The following is a 20,051-nucleotide window of genomic DNA, read 5'->3' as shown; positions in this document are numbered from 1 at the left end:
GAGCTTTTCCAGTCAGTCAGCCTAGTAGCTGAGCTGAGTGCGAGCTATCCTATTGACGGACGATTGGCTGGAATTCCAAGGTACCAGCCTACTTCCTGGCTGGTTTCACATCAGCTTTTCAGTAGATTTGCGTCGTGTATAGAAGAAATGGCCAACGGCGGAAGACATACTTAAGTAGCAGCAGTTTTCTTAAGTAGCACTGCAACATTCTTGAAATGTTCTGAAGAGCAGAATGACTGTCTGACTCTAAAGTCTGTCTATTTGAGTTACAGGAACATAACTTTATTTAAATATCATGCAAACTCAGACAAACTGAGAAAACCAGGTGAAAGCGCTGATGTAAAGCATAAAGATTTTTTGGAAGAAATTATGACATTTGTGACTTACTAATATTTTCAGTGATTTAAACCAGCATACATAGACTCTCTATGACAAATGGCACACATACGAGTTGGAATAAAATTACTGTATAGTTGTAGTTCCTTTAATTTTTTCTCTTTTTTCAGCTGTATATGTGTTTATAACCTGTGTAACTTTTTTACATCCTTGAACTGTCTGAGATGATCAACATAATTACACTTTCCTTTGGCAGCTTTACAAGTTGCTTAGCTCACACAGACTCCACCCACTGAAATTTGCATGTGCAGCCGGCCAATCAGGTCGTGCCTACCTAATACAGGTATGTGTACATAATACATAAACTCACGTACATAAACTTGCGAGCCTCTCTACAGCTCAGAAAAACTTGCCAGCTCAACTTTGCTGGAAGAAGAACACACAGGGGGTCACCCTTCTGCAGTGAACTGATAAAGAATCTGAAATTCTACGATAATCTCAAAATGTATCTGTGACTCATTCAAATTAAAATCTTTCCATACGGAATATATCTCCTCAGTAAAATGTAACAAAACATAAGCTACTGTGTAGAGTAAACGCTGATATGGCTGTAGAAAAAGTGTCAGTCACCCTGCGTTGAGTTCCCTTTGGTCAGTGGAGAGATCCTGTCATATTATACATGCACACACACATACACACACACACACACACACACACACACACACACACACACACACACACACACACACACACACACACACACAGAGAGAGAGAGAGAGAGAGAGTGTATACTAACAGACAAAATAGATGAGTTATCTCTTAGGAAAATGAGATTTGTAGCATTGGGTTGGCTTGCTGCTAAATGGAAAAGTGTTATGAATTGGATGAGAAGAACTTCCAACCTGTTTCATCTGGAGCAGCTGGCTGGAAGAGTTTATAGACTTCATAGGGATGGAAAGAGATGCTGCCACATTATGGCGCTTCGCTCAGGGCATAGAAGGATTGTGGGATATAATAAGGTCATATTCTAATTCCTTATCGAATTATGTGTAATGATGCACAATGAGATGTATCATATTTCAAATATAAAGGGGATCTTTTGTTAAAAGTCGCTGTTTATATTTATTGATGCCCACCACTTTTTTTTTTTGATGTATTCCTTTATTCACTTTTGTCCACATATGTTGCTCTGTATTTTTTATTTGTCAATTGTGTATGCATTGTACATATATGTCATGTATTGTTAGTATTCAGGGATGTCTTTAAAACAACATGATATTTAAAAAATCTGATTAATCAGTCCACAGATTGCCACAGGAGAGTGTCATGGTAATGTGACTGATGATGACATTTAAAAGTTGGATGGAAAATGAACAAGATTGTGCTCCTTTCCTTTTGACATGCAGCATTAACACTATCTGCAAAAGATTAAGAAACATTGGATTATGTTGTGACAATTGGTGCTGCTATACATTTTGTATCAATCACCAGATGTGGATCAATTTAAAAAACTAACCTGGCCTCTTGTGCTGATGTGCAGCAGCATGAAGTAGACCAATAGCACCATCTTCTGTTCATCTATGGTATTGTGTCTGCTCTTGAGTGCTGTATCAAGAACTACACTTTATCAACCCATCCATCCATCCATTTTCTATACCGCCTATCCCTTTCGGGGTTGCGGGGGGGCTGGAGCCTGTCCCAGCTGGTAGCGGGCGGGAGGCTGGGTACAACCTGGACCGGTCGCTAGTCGATCGCAGAGCAACACACCTTGGTCTGTGGGAGGAAGCTGGAGTACCCGGAGAGAACCCACGCATGCACGGGAAGAACATGCAAGCTTCACACAGAGGGGCCCGGCCCGGGGATCGAACCAGCAACCTTCTTGCTGTGAGCACTACCTGCTGCGCTACCGTGCTGCCCACTATATCAACCCATAATGGTATAAATAAGTATGCGAGTAGCCAAAAAAAAAAAAAAAAAAAAAAAAAAAGACACTGAACAGGTGTGTGTGTTCCAGAATTTCAGTAGTTTATTTATTTATTCATTAATTAATCAATTATTCAATCAATTGTATGCCTGTTGGCAGTCACAGTACATTCATTTTTTCTCTCCCCCATTTTATAACAGTGTAGACAAATCACACAAAATATCACATCTTATACAAAATCTAAACTTATCTTATAAAACATTTAGACATCATCTGCATTTTTTTCTTTATTTTACTTTAAATACAGTGCTCTATATTTTTAACAGCATAAAACTCACTGAGAAAGATGAAAACATCCGTTAAAATACATATATCTTATTTATTTTTCATTACAGTATTTAAAATAGCTTCATTTACCACAACTAAAACACACAGTAATACTTCTGCCACTGAGGGAAGGAGTGGGGAGGTTGGAAGTCTTACATCCCTCTGAAGTACCAGCAGGTTTGCCCTGCATTTCTCTCCTTGTTGCCTCTTACGTTTGCACTCACTGGCAGGTGAACAGAGGGTTGGATGGTCGCACAACGATTCTTCCATCAGCTTTAATCACTTTTAGAGGTAGAAAAACACTCAGCAGCCATTTAACTCTCATGGGCATTTGCCTCTCCACTCATACACAAACATAAACACCTCTGATCTGCATGTATATAACTCCTCAAATCAGTTTGGTGCTGGAGTGCTTTAGGGCTTCAGTGCTTGGCTTCTGGGCACTTGAGCATGACCTCTGGTTACTGGTTAGCTTCTTTACCTCTGTCTTCTCTGAACAGTCTCAAGGTATCAGTCATTGACTCTTACTCGAGGACTTTTTGTGAATCCAATTGTGATTTGTGTGGATCAAATCATCTAGAAGTGTTAAATCAAAGGCAACTGCTTTAGACTTGCGTCCACACATTGAGAACCACAAAATTTACATGAGGAGCGTTCGGCACCATGGCAGTCGTGAGAGTCTTTACCCTCTCAGCATGGGCCGTGCAGTAGCTGTGATTTCCTCTGTGGTTGCATGCACACTGCCCAACAATTAATGTGTACATACTTGTGTGAGCTGCAGTCTCATCCTGACCTCCATTTCTCTCTGACACTGTAGTTGGCGCGGTGCATTTATCTACAGCAGCACAAAGGAAGGCTGCAGAAAGCAGCAAAATCAGAACAAGAATGTTTTTAGTTAACTTTACAGTGGCTGTGTTACTGTTGTTGTTGTTGTTGTTGTTGTTGTTGTTGTTGTTGTTGTTGTTGTCTTTTGATTATCCAATTGGCAGTGGCTTTTGGAAGAAGGCAGAAAATTACATGAATGGGTTGGGGTACCACAGACCAATGACCCAATCATCAGCAAGGAGGCATACACACCACCACAGGAGAGTGCAATGTTTTGGCGCCCAGCCAAAAGGCATGCATCGGGCCTTAAAGTCAGGAGTCAAGGTGTGAACGGGCCTGAAATGGCCAAGGAAAGGATGCCCTGACAGCACTCTAAAGGCTGAGGTATGCTTGAAATGAAATAAAAAGTGTTTTCCAACCACATCTAAAGTAAATAAAATATCTCACCCCTCTCACTGACACCAGGCTCATGGCCCCACTTTCAAGTGTGGCTGTTTGGAACAGCAAACATATGTGCCGTCATATATATGCTTAGGTGACACAACATATGAACTAGTTCATTTCAACTATACCACTGAAGGAGTGATGGCAGTGGGTAACCACTATTGTATTCCACACAGACCTTTAGTGTCTCTTTCATACTGCACTGTTAATTTAACAGCCTTGATCACACCTCACCAGTCATTAAAAAACCCTTGCATTGGCTTATATAAGGATTCCTCAGCAGCACAGCACAGAGAGAAGATGGAGAGGGAGTCAAGGTGTCACAGAGAGGAGACTGGAGCTTAGCTACAAGTCCCCATCACCGTGTCTGCAGATCATTTCACCTTCTAGGGCTCAGTCACTGTCACAAGGGAGATAAGGAAGATGTAGAAGTTTCACTTGTGCAGATACATATACTTTCTAAAGTTATACTATATATACTTTACACTGCCTATTGTTCGCCTACAGCCAAAAGCTGCTCCCTCGCAACAGGTGAAAGAGAGCTGTGCAAAATATAAGGGTAGCAGTGAGTCCAACTGACAGTAATTTGCTACTAGAAAGTACTTGTAGATCGTACTTTCCCAGGTTACTGGTCTAGGGTTAAGGGAATTTGGGACAATATAGGGGTCATATTTTGGAATCATGTAAGGTAAGACACAAAGGGAAAGGAGCAGGCTTCAGAGGACACTTTTGGTTTGTGCAAATAGGAGACTAAAAAATACATATACTCATAATGAGTTATTTACACACACAAAGCAAATGCCTCCTAACACATTGGCTACACAAGATCAAATATAGATTCTTCACAAGCCAAAATATCATGCACAGTTTACTAAGGCAACTTCAAAACTGGAGTCAAGCCAGCTGTTAACACTGTATGGAACAAAACCTCACACTGAGTTAAAACACGGGGCGCTGTAGCAAGGCAAGTCAGTCGACATGACTCCATTTGAAACTGGAGTTTTATATTAACGATGGAGTCGTTCATTGTTTGTTTCATGTGAGTAGAGGTACTGTAAATGAACAGTGTGTTGCTACTATTTCAACGTCTGCTTGTATATGTACAACCTCAAGACTGTCGGGATGACATAACATACCCATAGCTGCCATATGGTGACTCTTTTGACAGGGATGTAATCATTTCATCATGTAGAAATCTGACTTAGTTTAAATTATGCCATCTTATTAGCTCCCTGATGTATTCAAGCAGCTAACCATCATTAGCCACCATTCCTGTTTTCTTTCTGTGAATTTGGAGGTTTTAGCAACATTGGTGTATTGTATAAGCTGTTTCTAGTAATGTTAGGTTCAACATGCTTACATTTAACTATTTGTAGGGCAAAATAATAATAAATAAATGACATCTTCAGCATTTCTCCACCAGAATTTTACTCCTAGCAATACTGAGAAGGTTTTGACTTGCCATTTAGACTTTCATGCTTTGAAATGAAGTGTACACAAAGCACAAATGAACAGTTGACCAAATAATCCTGGCTATGGCCCTGAAAGCACCACAATTACCAGAATGTCACTGTTGAGCTGGGAGGAAATTGTACGACTCCCTCCTTATATACCGTGAAATCAGAGGGTGTACTTTTAAGCTACATCTTGTTGTAGAGACAAGCTGAACCGACCTCCATACACACCACAGGCAGCCTTTACTTCTGTACACTTGCAACTGTAAGATGGTTCCAGATGTGGTAGCTACTTCAGATGTGGCAATTATACAAGCTTGTGCATATGTGTACACAATAACAGAGCAGAGCAGTTTATTAAGGGGCCTATTTGTTTAACTAAGTGACGGTCACATGTTGCTGATTGTGCAAATGTGTGTGGAGGGAGAGTGTATCACAGCTCAGTCATTTCAAGTGAGTACAAGTTTATTTCCTGAAACCCTGTGTGTCCCCATGGTCAGCTGCCATGGAAATGAGTGAGTGCACATGAGTCTGTGTGTGCACGTAGGTGAGCATGTGTGTTAATGTACTGAGCTGTGTTGGCCTTTGTATCGTGGTCTGAAATGGCAGCTCCTCTTTTCTGTGTGTCTCTGGCCATCCTCTGTGACGTCTAGAAGATGCTTTGTCTACGGTTTTTTCCTCGACCTGAAGAGAGACACATTGAGACTGAACACTTATTTCAAAATGCTGATTAATAAATGTTAAAAAGAACCAGTGGACACAGATACTGTTGCCTATGTAACGTTAATCAGTTGGTTGCTACATGCTAGTATAATTTAAGTGCTATGAAGTTAGGTCTTGAAGTTTAAATGAGTCTTACTAGTAGAAAATAAAGTCATAGTGAGACTTACTAAGAAGAGTTTCTAAGAGTTTAAAAATTTAAAAAATCTGTACTAAATGTGTTGACATCTCATTTTCATTTTCTTTTTAGGTCCTCTTACACTCTTCTCTGTGGTATTTTTATTTGTGTCAGAGTAAACAAAGTCAGCCTGCTGGCTTCTTGCACAGCTTTGCTAATTAGCAAAGTAAATCTACTGACACCATTTCAGATGTTGTGGTCAGAAAGAAAACAACTGTTTCATTCCACGCCGTTCAGGAAACTCACAGTGTTAGAGTAGCTATCCCATGGTGATCATTAATGGCTCCTATTTACCTTTGAAACTTTTAATTAGCTGGTCTTGATATGTGTAGTATAAACCTATTGACTATGAGAATACAACCGTATGCACCATATTCTAATTACCAGGTCCAAAATGCAGAACAATGTCAATGTAGAGAACTATTTTAGAAGCTCACTATGTGAAGAAATGAGTGGCTTTCAGTAACAGGGACCTGACCAAACTTGTGTATAAAGTGTGAGACTGAAAGGCAGGAACCTTACCTAAAGGCTGAAACACTGAGCTGCGGTGGCCTGGGTCCTTCTGGAGCTGCACCTCTCTGAGGGAAAACACTGAAGCAGCTAAAACAAAGAGAGAAGAAAGAATGACTTAGGAGCACAGAAAAAGAAGTTTTATAAAGGCTTTGATTTGAAAAACTGCTACATGTACTAAAGCTGTGCAATACACCTTCTCATACGAGCCTGACTCCAAAAAAGTTGGGATGCCGTGTTAAACATAAATAAAACATAATGGGATAATTTGCTAATCCTAGTTGACATACTTAATTGATTTTTGTACATATCTGCTTATTCTGAATTTGATGTGAGCAGCACATTTCAAACAAGTTTGGACAGGAGCAGAGTGACTGGGAAAGACTGGGAAAGTTGCAGAAAGCTCCAAAAACACCTGTTTGGATCATTCCACAGGTAAACAGGATGATTGGTAACAGGTGACAGTATCATGATTGGCTATGAAAGGGGCATCCTGGAAAGGCTCAGTGGTTCACAAGAAAGGATGGAGCGAGGTTCACCACTATGTGAACACATGATTGGATAAAAGATGTTACTACATGGACTCAGGATAAGCCTTCTGAAGACCTTGGTACTGCTGACATCTTTCCACATCATAGCAGAAAAAGGACAGGTGTATTTACTAATACTAATAATGGCATCATGGCTCACTTATTGGGCTTACAGGGACACCTAAATGGAACAGAGTCATCATTAATGTAATTAGTTTCACATGGACTTTGCCTGCCAAGTAACACTGCCATCAAAGGGAGACTGTGCTTTCCTCTGACTGCTTCAAGGCTGTTAGAGTGATACTACACAGAGGTACTGTTTTTAATAGATGACAGCAAAGAGCTAACAGGCTATATGCTAATACTGTGAACCTCTGACAAACAAATCAAAATAAGGCAAATAATAAGTTTTAATTCAGAACAGCCTGGAGCAACAAGAGTGTTCTGTCAGACTTTCTCTGTGTGCTAGTAGTGTGCAAATAGACCGAAACACTCTGATAATACACCCAGGCACCCATAACCCTTAAACAGGCAACGTGCACCAGGAGATACACAATCTTAAACATCCTGTAGGGGGTGTGCTGGGAGGTTTTCACTAATCAAGTTAGCATTTATCAAAAGTCTTGTCTGGTATTAGCATCTAGATCACATAATTTGGTTCAGGCTATTTTGCATCGTTTCGTCAGCCTGATCAGAAAACATTATGGCTGCCAGTGGTGGACAACCTGTTTCCTTGGGGGTAAATAATCATATATTGTTCATACTTATTTTCAATAAAACAATAGAAATTCTTAAAATTAATTAGGACGTTTGTCTAAACATTCTGATGAAGAAAAAATGTTCCAACTGTGTTTGTGGTTTTACCTAGCAGCTTTTGAAATGTACGTATCCCCTGAGATACGTTGCCAGATTAGGGGTAGAAATTTGGTCAATGTGCATTACAAAATTTTGCTTCAAACTGGAAGGCATGTTAATAATTACTGCAGTACCAGATATTATCATGCATAGCTGTGCCTATTACAACATTATAACTGTATTTTACTAAAAAAATATCTATTTATTTTCAAGCAGGGCATCTGGGCTAGGTCCTTTTATGCAAAAAGAAAGGAAAGCACAGGGATGAGAGTGATAGAGGAGATCCCTGCAAGTTCCTCTGACTCTGAGTCAAACAGTGATGAAGATGAGGAAGTAATTTTCAGCCAGCATGAGATACAGGCAGTGAATGAAGGCAGATCTGATGAGGAGGATGAAAGTCCTGATGAGAAGGATGAAGAGATGGATCGCAGTGCAAAGTCCAAATGAGCAAAAGGATTCAGGTGACAGTAGTTTTATCTAGGTACACTTATATGTGCAATCCATACAAATGTATGTATGTAGTAGTCAGTGGCTTGTATCGCCTCTCTGAGGGCAGAAGTTCAAAAAGGATGTGGCCGGGGTGGGAGGGGTCTCTGGTGAAAAATATAGAAAATACTGTGGAAATATAGACAGCATAAAAAAAAAAAGTTTCTCCAGTGTTCATTGAGAAAATGAAATTGCTGTGTTGTTGTTTTTTATGTAATCTTCAGTGCACAAAAAGTTCATATGTTCATCATGAAATGTTCAGTTTTTGTGTCACTTTTCTATGAGATTGCTTTGTTATGAGATCAAGATGGATTGGTAAAAATGAACAAAATCAACTTTAAAAGTGCTATGTGTAATGCAAATGAGCAAGGAATACAACAATTTATAATTTATCCTCATCAAATTGAACATCAATATGTTTATCATTTGTGCCATCCATCCATCCATCCATTATCTATACCGCCTATCCCTTTCGGAGTTGCGGGGGGCTGGAGCCTATCCCAGCTACAATGGGCGAGAGGCGGGGTACACCCTGAACCGGTCGCCAGCCGATTGCAGGGCCACATGCAACGACAAACAGCCATTCACACTCACACCTACGGACAATTTAGAGTCATCAATTAACCTAATGAGCATGTTTTTGGTCTGTGGGAGGAAGCCGGAGTACCCGGAGAGAACCCACGCATGCACGGGAAGAACATGCAAACTTCACACAGAAAGGCCCCGCCTGACCCGGGGATCGAACCGGCAACCTTCTTGCTGTGAGGCACGTGCACTACCTGCTGCGCCACCGTGCAGCCTGAGATACAACTCGTAAAATCCAAAATATTGAATATATATACATATATATTGAATGTGGAAATATTTTTCTTAGGGCCTAAAGAGATGAGTGATAACATTAAACTATTTTTCCACTCCTGCCTGTTTTAGGGTTAAGGGTATGTGTTTCTTACTGTCTGCCAAATTGTGTATGTTGTCCCCCAGACTCAGGAAGTAGGGGTGTCGCAGAGCAGCTTCAGAGGAGATTCTGCTCCTGGTGTCATACTGCAATCAGAATCCAAAACCAGAAGATTAGACCATCTCTGAAATCACACACTGCCTCATATCCAGCAGAGTGAAGTTCATGGTGCTTTTGTTTCATACCTGCAGCAGAGCAGACAGCAGGTCGATCCCCTCTGTGTCCAACCTGATGGAGGCAAAGAAAACAGTTTAGCTTTTATTGTGACTGTGCACAGAAAAATAACATGCAGGTGGTAACAGCATGTTAGGTTAGAACCAACATAAACAGTGTTTTTGGATGCTGAGAGAAATTTACAGAGCCTCCCAGAGTCTCAAACAGGAAATAAAGAAGGAGAACTGCCAGTCTCTTGTTCTGATGGTGTGCAAGTAATCTGGAGTTATTATGATAACCAGGCCAACTATTCTAGCAAGCAGGTTGGATTACCAGACCAATAACTCAAATGTCATTTAAAATATTCTCAATCACAGATATTTAAACCATTTCAAACAGTGAGTGACTTGAGTATCCTGAGAAGATAAAGTCAGTGTGCAATCCTTGTAAATATAACTGGTGTTTCCAGAGAAGCTGAATTGGCAGCCCAGAATTGTATCAAGACACTTGAAACTTTCAACAGTTTCAACAAGTTGGCTGTCAAATACAGCAGGCCTTGTTATGAAATCCTGCCTAGCACAAATAATCACTTCTTTAGTCCTATTAACATTAATCTCCTTACTTTTGCACCAAGCCTGAGCTTGTGTTTGGGCAAAATCTTCAGCTTCGCTGAGGAGGTCTGTTTTCTTGAGAGGGCCAACTCAGGCCATATCATCAGTATACTCAGACAAAAACCCTGATCTTTAATCAGAAATGAATTTATCCTGCTGATCTCCTAAATTTTCCTCACACATTTTCTTCTCCTCACAAAGATCACATTTGTGGTTTTGTCTCACTAACTGACTGGCATAAAATTTGGTTCTCTACATCCATGTTCCCTCTGGATGAACTGTAATAACATACATCATCAGGTCAGAATTTTAACTTGCCCAATCCTTCGGGTTATGATCAAAGTGGCATTTACAGCAGCCTCTCTTGTACTTTGTATTTCCTGTATTTAATCTAATGAGCAATTGGAGTGAGCCGATTTCCCTTCAGACAGGACTCAGTTGAACTGACTGAGATAATTGTTAGTGTCACCTGGGCACGTGGTTGATGAGAGCTTGAGGTCTGTACTGAGGAAAGAGGTAAGACCTAAACTCCTCATTACTGCTGATACCAGGCCAAGTCTCTTCTACTGGAGTGCCTGGAAGACAAAGACACAATGAAATGTACAGTAGTTTGCTGTCACAGGACACTCACTTATATTACTTATTCCCACTTCATACATTACTGGATTTTATCCTGGCCTGTGGGATAGTATCATAATGTGCTGCCATCTTACCCATGAGCCTAAAAATTAAGTGTAGCTCCTCCTTTACTGTCGCACCAGGGAACATAGGGCGACCAGTTGCCATCTCAAAGAGGATGCAGCCCACGCCCCTGGAGGAGGAGGGAGGAGGAGCAGACAACAAAGAGCTCTTTAACAATGTAGAACTGTGTTCAACAAACACACACACTTCAAAGAGCGCTGATTGGAAGTGCAAACATGTATGGTGTGAGTGGGCACAGTGCAGCCTTTTGTTCTACCCAGGATGGTGTGTTGGAGAGGGGCCCTGTGGCGTGATGAGCGTATATGTATCTAGGTGAGCTCATAAAAGACTGGTGTTGTTAGAGAGGCACGTTTAGTCATCAGCAGCTTGCCAAGGCTGTGAGGGTTTTCTCACCATGGCAAACTGCTAATGAGCAACACGTAAGGAAAGTGCATGCAGATAAATGATGCTCCATTGTATGACTCTCTGCCAATAACATGGGAGATTTTAATGATATGCATGATTCATGGAAGTACTGGACAATTCTCAAGCTGCTAGATATTCATCTACTTTACCAAGTGAACAGCATTGCTCATTACTGACTGTAGTCAGTTAAGAGAAAAATGAGACAATCCAAGTAAAACCAGGTAAGGTTTCTGTGATGCTTTCAACACATTTGTTCTCAGTTTCCCGCGACAGATGTGAGGATTAATTATGAAAGTCAGAACTGGCAGGGATTCATATGGACTTTTAGATCTTACTGGAGTTCTTGAACTTTCAAACTAATGTGCTTGTTCAAAAGCATCAATACAACACAGTATATCTAACAACATGTGAGAACACTTCGCCCTGACCCAGGGCTGTCATACTGCGGTTCACAGTCCTACATAACTATCTCATTTTACAGAGATTTCAGTCCCTGAGTGGCTCATAAAGTGTGTTACTGGAAAAGTGCTGAAACTACAGCATGTCTGAAATGTCTAAGGTAAGGACATGGCGATGCAGGACTGTGACACATAGTATGATGTTTAGTTCAGAGAGAGGCTTACTGAACACAAATGCACAAGTATCTACAGTATGTACTAGAGTGCAATATATTTTGTATCATTTGCCAGAGCAAACTAGCTGCATGTTACATATTAACTTCATTTATGAGGCTCAACAAAAGATAATGCTGGTGGTTATATTCACACAACTCAGTGTTTGCTCTTGTAAGGTCTTCCACACATTACAGTTGGGACAGTTTGTAGTGTTGTGGGTCTAGTCCCCAACAGAGAGCAGATGGTCGTTGTGGTGCTGTGGAAGGCAAATACATGTTAGACTAAAGATAATTAAATATCCATACTCTAGTACTCACCACATGTCGATGGGTGTGGAGTATTCTGTAGAACCCAGCAGGACGTCAGGGGGCCGATACCATAGAGTTACCACCTCATTGGAGTAGGTCTTAGTGGGGACAGACTTGGCCCTTGCCAGACCTGGAAAACATAGCATGGTCATGGTTTAACAATGTGAGACCTCAGGAGACCTCAGGAACAGCAGAAGGCTATATCAGTAAGCCTGCTTTTTGTGCAAATGTTCAACCTCTGTCACTTCAGTAGTAAAAAGATCCAGTTGAAATGGAAGTATTTTGTGCCTCCACAGGTGTAGCATGAAACAGCGTGATGCAGTAAGTCTCATTGTGGAATAGTGTGTCCATCCGCTCGTATGCAGCTTTTAGCTAAAACTGTTGAAAAATAGTGAGGGAATACTGGTGGGTTTATCTACCCACAGAAAACTGAGAAAACTCAGAGAGAGGGGCACAGTTGCTAGGATACAGGAAGTAAGGGTGCTAAAGTAATCAGGATAAAAGATCTCTGAGCGGCAGTAAAATATAATTGGAAAGCGATTGAGGCAGGAAACGTGCTATTCTATTCCCAAGTGCGTGTGTCTTTATGACCGCATTTGCTTTTGTTGATGTCCGTATATGCTGCATGAGAGTGTGCTGATTTTCCTACCAAAGTCTGCCAGTTTTAGCTCGCCCTTGTCATTGATGAGCAGGTTCTGAGGCTTTAGGTCTCTGTGGAGGATTTTTCTCTTGTGACAGTAGGACAGGCCACGCAACAGCTGGAACATGAAGATCTGTAGGAGAAAAAAATGTTAAAAAATTCTGAGGATGAAAAATTCAACATCTGTACACATCATTAAAACAGATTGTAAAATTTTGGATTGTAAAACTTCTCTGATTCCTTAGTTGGGAATAAACTCTAAGGACCAAATAAACAATATTTGTTTTCTCCCTTTCAAGTCTACCCTCATCCCCCTGACGGAGCTGAACTAAAACAATGAAAAATCTCAAAACAGACTGGGTACTAATCCAACTGAACCATAGAATGAACACCGTATGATTTAGCTCCAGTTTGTGCCCCTCGTTACATTTGAATAATGGAGCAACACATTGATTTAGCTAAAAATGTATGCATGGAAAATCTGAAAAACACAGAACACTATCTGCTGTCCTGAAGGTATTTCCAGAATCCTCAGTGGATGGTTGTGGATAAAAAGAAATCCATCTGCTGCACAGTAAGAGAGATTTTCAACCCATTTCCCAAGTTGTGACTCATTTTCCTAATTTTAATTCCCTGAAGATTGTAGCCAGAAATGACACACGTGTGTCCTCGCTCAGTTTGCATGATGTGAAACAAAAGTCAATTTTGTATCATCAGTTATATTGCTATATATTTTGTTTTTTTCCTTTCCAGTATTGACATTAACAAATTCATCATAATATAAAAAATGTAAAATAAAACCCAGTCATTTCCACTCTCTTGGTAGATAATACAGTTCCAACTTGAGAAAGGGGTGAAAAATCTTTTTTATCGTGCAGCAGACAGAATATCTTTCCATCTGGATGTTGAGAAGACTCTCTGTGGACTCTGGAAATACCTTCAGAAGAGCAGTTAAGTGTTGTTAAACATCCTTCTGGGTTTTTCAAGGGTTGCCAGATTTTCATTTTTGAGAAAATTGGATACATCCTTAAGAGACACAAACTGGGATGACCTTTACATTTTATGGTTCTGTGAGACTTTTACTCTGGTTCCCTGAGTAACTCCTCTGCTTTGAGAATGTGACTTATCTCATTGTTTCAGTTCCAAGCCTCCGTGGCTTCTATGCAAAATTAACTGCTTGATCATTTGCATTTTGGCTTGAGAACAAGAAGCTGCAAATGCTGAGGCTGTGTGTGTGTGGTGGTTTGGAAAAACAGTGTGTCTGGTATGCAGTCAGTAGTGTTTGACACCTGGTGCTGCTGCTGAATCATTGTCATGCTGGTGGCTCACCTTGACGTTATGCATGCTCATGAGATTCCCACAGTTGTCCAAGTATTGTTTAAGGTCGCTGTCCTGGAAGACACAACAGGCACAGTGTTCACACTCAAACCTATGCATAAATGAGGTCGACAGCTTCTGAACTCCTGCATGCTGGACTGCCGATGTACTCACAAGATACTCAAACACCAGTGTGAGGCAGCGCTCGGTGTGGATGATGTCGTGCAATGTGACGATGTTGGCGTGTTTCAGGTTCTTCAGTAGAGACACTGGGTGGACAGAAGATGGAGAGATGAGTTGTGCTGTTTTGTCCAGGAACCTAAAATGTGCCTCGAGCACCACAGCATCAACAGCAGAAACCATTACAGAACAATCTACTAACACCCCGGAGCTGCAGATCTGACAATAGCTTAGCTACGATTTCAGTCTTAAGATGGGTTTTAACTTAACTAACCAACCTCATTGCTGTGTTGTCATTAGCAGCTGTTTCAACTGCACCTGTGGTTTAGTCTAAACTCAGCTGCTGTGTCCCAAAACAATCATGTAAATGCCACTGGAGGTCATCCTATCTGTGGTTTAACACAAACGTACTGCAAACAGTGCTATGTCCCTAATCCTACACAGTAGATATGAATCTTTATAGAATACAGTTTTTGCAGTTGGTATCACAGAGAAAATGATATAATACTCAACTGACTTTAAAATGTCAATGAGGAAACATCTTAACAGTAAAAGCCCATGCACACCTTCAGCTTCTTGTAGACGTAGGTGGAAATATCCACGGAAAACAGAAGAGAGATCTCCCTCTCACTTTCCTTCTACTTACAGAAACTAAGTGATAAGCAAAAGTTCTAATTGATAAAACACACACTGGACATTGTTCCTGTGGTATCTCCTTATCATTCCTGTGAATATACAGATGTCCAATGCAGTCTTCCTTTCAATCACCTGAGTGAGGTGGACCTTACAAGGTGAGTTCATCACATGTCCAGGTTAGATGCTAGGTGACACAGCAACAGCCCCATGTGTGAATAAGCGATATTTAAATGAAAGTGGACAATTAATCAATTAATGTGCTGGTGGATTATTGTCCACCTCAGGGCGTGGCTGCACCCCTGGCCTGGGAAACCTTTGTGTGTGTTTGTTGATGCATGTGTGTGTACCCTCTCTGATAGCAGTGCAAGGTGCTCCCTCCTCGTGCTCCAGCCGAATCTCCTTTAACGCCACCAGGTTCTCTGTTAGTTTGCTTCGCCCTTTGAACACTGTTGCGTACGTCCCCTATGAACACACACACACACACACACACACACACACACACACACACACACACACACACACACACACACACACACACACACACACACACACACACACACCTCCATTGACATTCTGATAATAATATATTCTGAAGAACTGTTACTCAAATACCAGCGGGTATACATTTTTGTTATTAATAGCAATTGAATAATGAAGTTAATTTGACTGGAAGTGTTTACTTTCGCTTTCTGTTGACTTTCTCATCGTCATCCACAGCACGTAAACATAAATCATAACAGATAATTAATTCCAAAAGGGCTGAATGAGGTCAGAAGTTTAAACTGTTATCATCCATGAACAGCATCAAAACACTTCATCAACATAACACAAGCATCTCAAGCAGGATTTAATCTATTAATAAGGGCATATTTACATGTTTGGGAACTGATTATTGGGATTTCTCATCACAGCTCATCTTCCTCACTCATGAATATCCTTCATATATTCAATGAATCTTTTCAGATACTGTGAAAAGGATCAGTAATAAGTGAGGTACTTTTATAACAGCCTCGTGTTCAAATTACTGTGTTCCACTGCATATCAAACTCAATCACGCCTTTCTGAACCACAGGTTATGATCACTGACAACAAACAAAACTCTTTTTGATCCCTCACCAACGCTGTTATCTGCTGCTGAGCACTGTGACTGAGACTAATGCAGACAGCTTCTGTCACTAACCGTTCCTTACTCCTCAAGGCAAACACTGTTCTCAGATAAATGGTGAGGGTTTTAAGTGCATTGGTACTGTAGTTATACAAGGCTGTATGTTGTTGTACTCTTTTTGACAGACTCGTCTCCCCTGAGAGGCTTGACTCACAGCAAACCTGTTAAGTATAATGAAGACTCGCAGACAAGTTGTTGTCAGCGTGGTTGATGTTATACACCAGAGAGATGCTTTATTTGTGTTTGATGAAGCTCTGTCTAGCCTCAAGTTATTGGTCGGTGGCTGCAGTGGGTGTAGCACTTGTACAGTCATCTCTCCCTGGCCTGCACGTCAGCTGTTTCCATCGACCGTCTGTTAAATGGTGAATGTGTGAGTAAGTGGTATTGACGTACTTCACCCAGTTTGCCGAGCTTCACATATGTCTCCAGTTTCCCAAAGCCTATGTCAGACTAGAGGCAAAAAGAACAAGACAGATTAATCTTATTGTTTACTGTTACGGTTCTGTTCACTAATTATACAGTACCTCAGATCGGTCAAGAGATCACATTTGCATAAATGAATGAATGTTTTCTTAATTAAGTATAAATCCTTGTTTACTCTGTCAATCTGACACAAAACAAATGCATCTTAATGGCGAACTGGGGGAAATATCAAAGAAAATAATGCACTCATTATAATATTAATATAGAAGTTAAAAAAAAGTAACGGTGGGGCAAGATAAGAGGACTAATAATTTGCAGAGAGGATATTTTCTCTAACATGAGCCGAGACATTCACTGGTTCAAGACTAATCTCATGCACTGAAAAATAAACATGAGGCCAATGTGGTTGAAATGAGATTTATATGAGAGTTAGATTAAAAAAGCCTTACAGAGGTCAATATGAGATGAAAGACTGACCACTGTCATGTTAACACTTTGTCCATGGTTATTTATGTATGAGATTCTAATATATCACAGACAGACAGACGGACGGACGGACGGACGGACGGACGGACGGACGGACAGACAGACAGACAGACAGTTTACTAACCAGTGATGCACGCCGAGACATACGGCTGAGAGGTCTGCAGAGTGGCGAGTTTTCACTCTCCTGCTGCAGTTTCTTGAGAAACTCTGGAGGCAGGCGAATGTCCATGGGCAGAGACATGCGCTTACTGACATCCTGCAGGAAATTAAGAGGCACTAAGGTTTATAGCATACTCGTATCAGTTTATCTGCTGTGGGTGTAGTTTAGCCAATTTTCATGTGGCCATTATGGCATGAGGTTCCAATGTGCTCGTTTTGCACTGTTTAACTGCTTAATTTGTACCAAACCAACTATTATTATTATTTATTATTTCCAACTTGAATTTCCCAACATGAATTTCGATACATGGTACCACACTATAATCATAGGCATACTTTATGGTCTTTATAGGTTTACAAGTTGTTTATAATGGATTTAATGAATGGTTAATGAATCATTTTGTAATTAAAAAAAATGCAGAAATCTACTCTCCAAACATGTTATAACTCACAGAAGAAAGGAGGGCAGCCACTGAATGCAGATAAGGGAGAGAATTTAGTTTTCTCATATCAAATGCTGACTGAAATCTCATTTTGTCATTCTTTATGCAAACAAATATAACGTCAACATGTTTTTTTAAAATGTATTTCTATTGTAAATAGTGTTTTATTATTATCAAAAGGAAGCCATCTGGAGGGGTGGGTTGGTGTGCTGATTGACAGTAGTTGACAGGCTGTCAGAGAGCCGGTGTTTCAAAGTGAACATATTTGTGCTGTAATCCACGTCACAGACAGACAACATGTTGTTAGTGCTGCTGAAGAGTAAAGACCACACCAGCATCTGAATGGGCCAATGTGAGTGAAAAATTTCCAGGTACGTTCACATATTGTTTAATGTGCTGCAGCTGAGCAGATCATTTTTAGCTTGCAAACTGAATTGAGCAGTTAATTTTTTTTTTTAACTGTTTGTTTGCTGACGTGTTTAACAAGCTAACTTAAAGGTGCAAAGTAAAATGTGTGTTCATATTTAAGAGATAAAAAGGAGACTTTGGCAGACAAGCTAATGCAGTTGTTCAGAGTGTGCAGCTCTTGTGTTGTGTAGCTGCTGTCTAGCTCAGTGTGATGTCTGCTGTGTGAGAGAACGCTGACGTTACTGCTGTATGCAAGATTTGACTGCAGGGATGGACCGGGATAATATCTCACATCATGAATCTAACGGCCAACGGCACATTCACAACGGACCACGTATACTGTCAGCATTTTGTTCAGTCACATGTCTTTTACTTTTAGTTCAAAACAAACAAACAAACAAACAAACAAACAAACAAACAAACAAACAACATCTAAAATAGTAGTTTAACTTGATAGAAATGTCCCCACAGCAGCAACTGGAAAGCTCTCAGGCTGTATGTGTGCGCTAATGATTTTACTGCTTTGAGGGCCAATAAAAAGCAGTATTGACTTCAGGATGGATTGATACTGACTTCAAATTTAGAAGCTGTAACTTTTGACATTTTTATGTTGCTTTACTGTTTATTTTGCTGGTTAGCCTGTTGAATTTGGCATTAGCACATTCTGCAGCTAACGTGGCTAGTAGCATCTATTGCAGACCCACAGTGGAGCAATGCTGGAGTATTTAATATTGAGGGACAGTCAAGAGAAACTGTGGGAACATTGAGCCTCATTTGAAGCCAATTAAATAACCAGTGGAGTATATTGGATGTGGAAAACTGTTTTTCATGTTGCTTTTCATGTAGTCTCACTATTATTTCTGTCTTGACAGCACCACGTCCTTCCTGAGCTCTCACTTCCCTCTGGCATAGCTTCACTTGACTGTCTGGTACGAGTTGTGTTTAGTATGAGAAAGACTCGAAGTGAATCACACTCACTCCACAGGGATTATTTCTGAAAAGGTGGAACTGCGAACTCTCTCACATTTCCAATAAAAAGTCTGGTGCTCTTGGGAGGATTAAAAGCTTCCGACGTCTCTTTTCTCATTGAGTTGGCAGAGGCGGAAATGGAGAAAAGACTCCTGAACAGGAGAACAAACCACTTTTGTCACTGCTGATATGTCAGAGTGACTTTTAATATTTGTAATAGCAACTTGAATTGACAGTGTCACACTGGAATGACACTTTTTTTTCTCCAAGTCAGGAAATAGAGTATTTGCAGTTCTTATAATCTGGTTGAAATTCATGAGGGCTATTTTTTTTTCTTTTTTTTTCTTTTTTTCTTTTAAGTGCTTGAAGATCCAGTCAACGCTAAAGCATATGTCATGCAAGAGAGTCAAAAAACCAAGGGAATGGTCAAATTTGCCATAATGACATTTAAGGTGTCAACTAATGCAATGACTAACTTGCAAGAAAACATTCCACCTTAAAAGTTGCTGGTAACTGCCAGTAGCCTTTAACCCATAATGAATTGAATTATTTTTTTCTCTAGTCTAAAACTACCTAATGTTAACTAGTCAAGATGAAAAGGCAGCAAAACATCCTTTCATTCATCTGATGGTCTATATTTGATGCACTTGCAAAGAATGTGTTAATTCAGCCTGTTAAACTTGGACGGCTTGTGCTGCATCCACGTTTGCATAGCTTCTTCAATACGCATGACCTCTGCCTCACGGCAACTTTTCCTCACACTGGATGTTTTAAATGTGGCTTCCTTGGCTCCGTACAAGTATATGAAATCCTTCAAAACACAAACTACTCGTTTTCACTCGCCTGTCCTGCTTAATGCCGCACTAATTACAACATACTACATCC

At 40.5% G+C, this 20,051-nt stretch overlaps 2 protein-coding genes across 2 annotated transcripts in view; one reads left to right on the top strand and one right to left on the bottom strand.

The window, feature by feature from the left end:
• elk4 (ETS transcription factor ELK4) overlaps positions 1-20,051 on the top strand; it is a 201,337-nt gene that overhangs the window by 41,227 nt on the left and 140,059 nt on the right. The gene's annotated exons all lie outside the window — the stretch shown is intronic.
• Positions 2,446-20,051, bottom strand: part of cdk18 (cyclin dependent kinase 18) — a 50,072-nt gene continuing 32,466 nt past the window's right edge. The window contains exons 4-16 of the mRNA XM_070959058.1: positions 17,312-17,443; positions 16,672-16,728; positions 15,461-15,575; positions 14,472-14,566; positions 14,310-14,372; positions 12,990-13,113; positions 12,350-12,470; positions 11,025-11,122; positions 10,781-10,886; positions 9,733-9,775; positions 9,543-9,633; positions 6,731-6,808; positions 2,446-5,994 (exon numbers count right to left, since the gene is read on the bottom strand). Coding sequence (XP_070815159.1) covers positions 5,960-5,994; positions 6,731-6,808; positions 9,543-9,633; positions 9,733-9,775; positions 10,781-10,886; positions 11,025-11,122; positions 12,350-12,470; positions 12,990-13,113; positions 14,310-14,372; positions 14,472-14,566; positions 15,461-15,575; positions 16,672-16,728; positions 17,312-17,443 — 1,158 coding nt within the window. The 3' untranslated portion in view covers positions 2,446-5,959. The remainder of the gene's footprint in view (positions 5,995-6,730; positions 6,809-9,542; positions 9,634-9,732; positions 9,776-10,780; positions 10,887-11,024; positions 11,123-12,349; positions 12,471-12,989; positions 13,114-14,309; positions 14,373-14,471; positions 14,567-15,460; positions 15,576-16,671; positions 16,729-17,311; positions 17,444-20,051) is intronic.

This window comes from Chaetodon trifascialis, chromosome 3 (assembly GCF_039877785.1).
Source record: "Chaetodon trifascialis isolate fChaTrf1 chromosome 3, fChaTrf1.hap1, whole genome shotgun sequence".
Classification (NCBI taxonomy): domain Eukaryota; kingdom Metazoa; phylum Chordata; class Actinopteri; order Chaetodontiformes; family Chaetodontidae; genus Chaetodon; species Chaetodon trifascialis.
The sequence above is the reverse complement of the archived record's forward strand: the minus strand, read 5'-3'. Positions and strand labels throughout refer to the sequence as shown.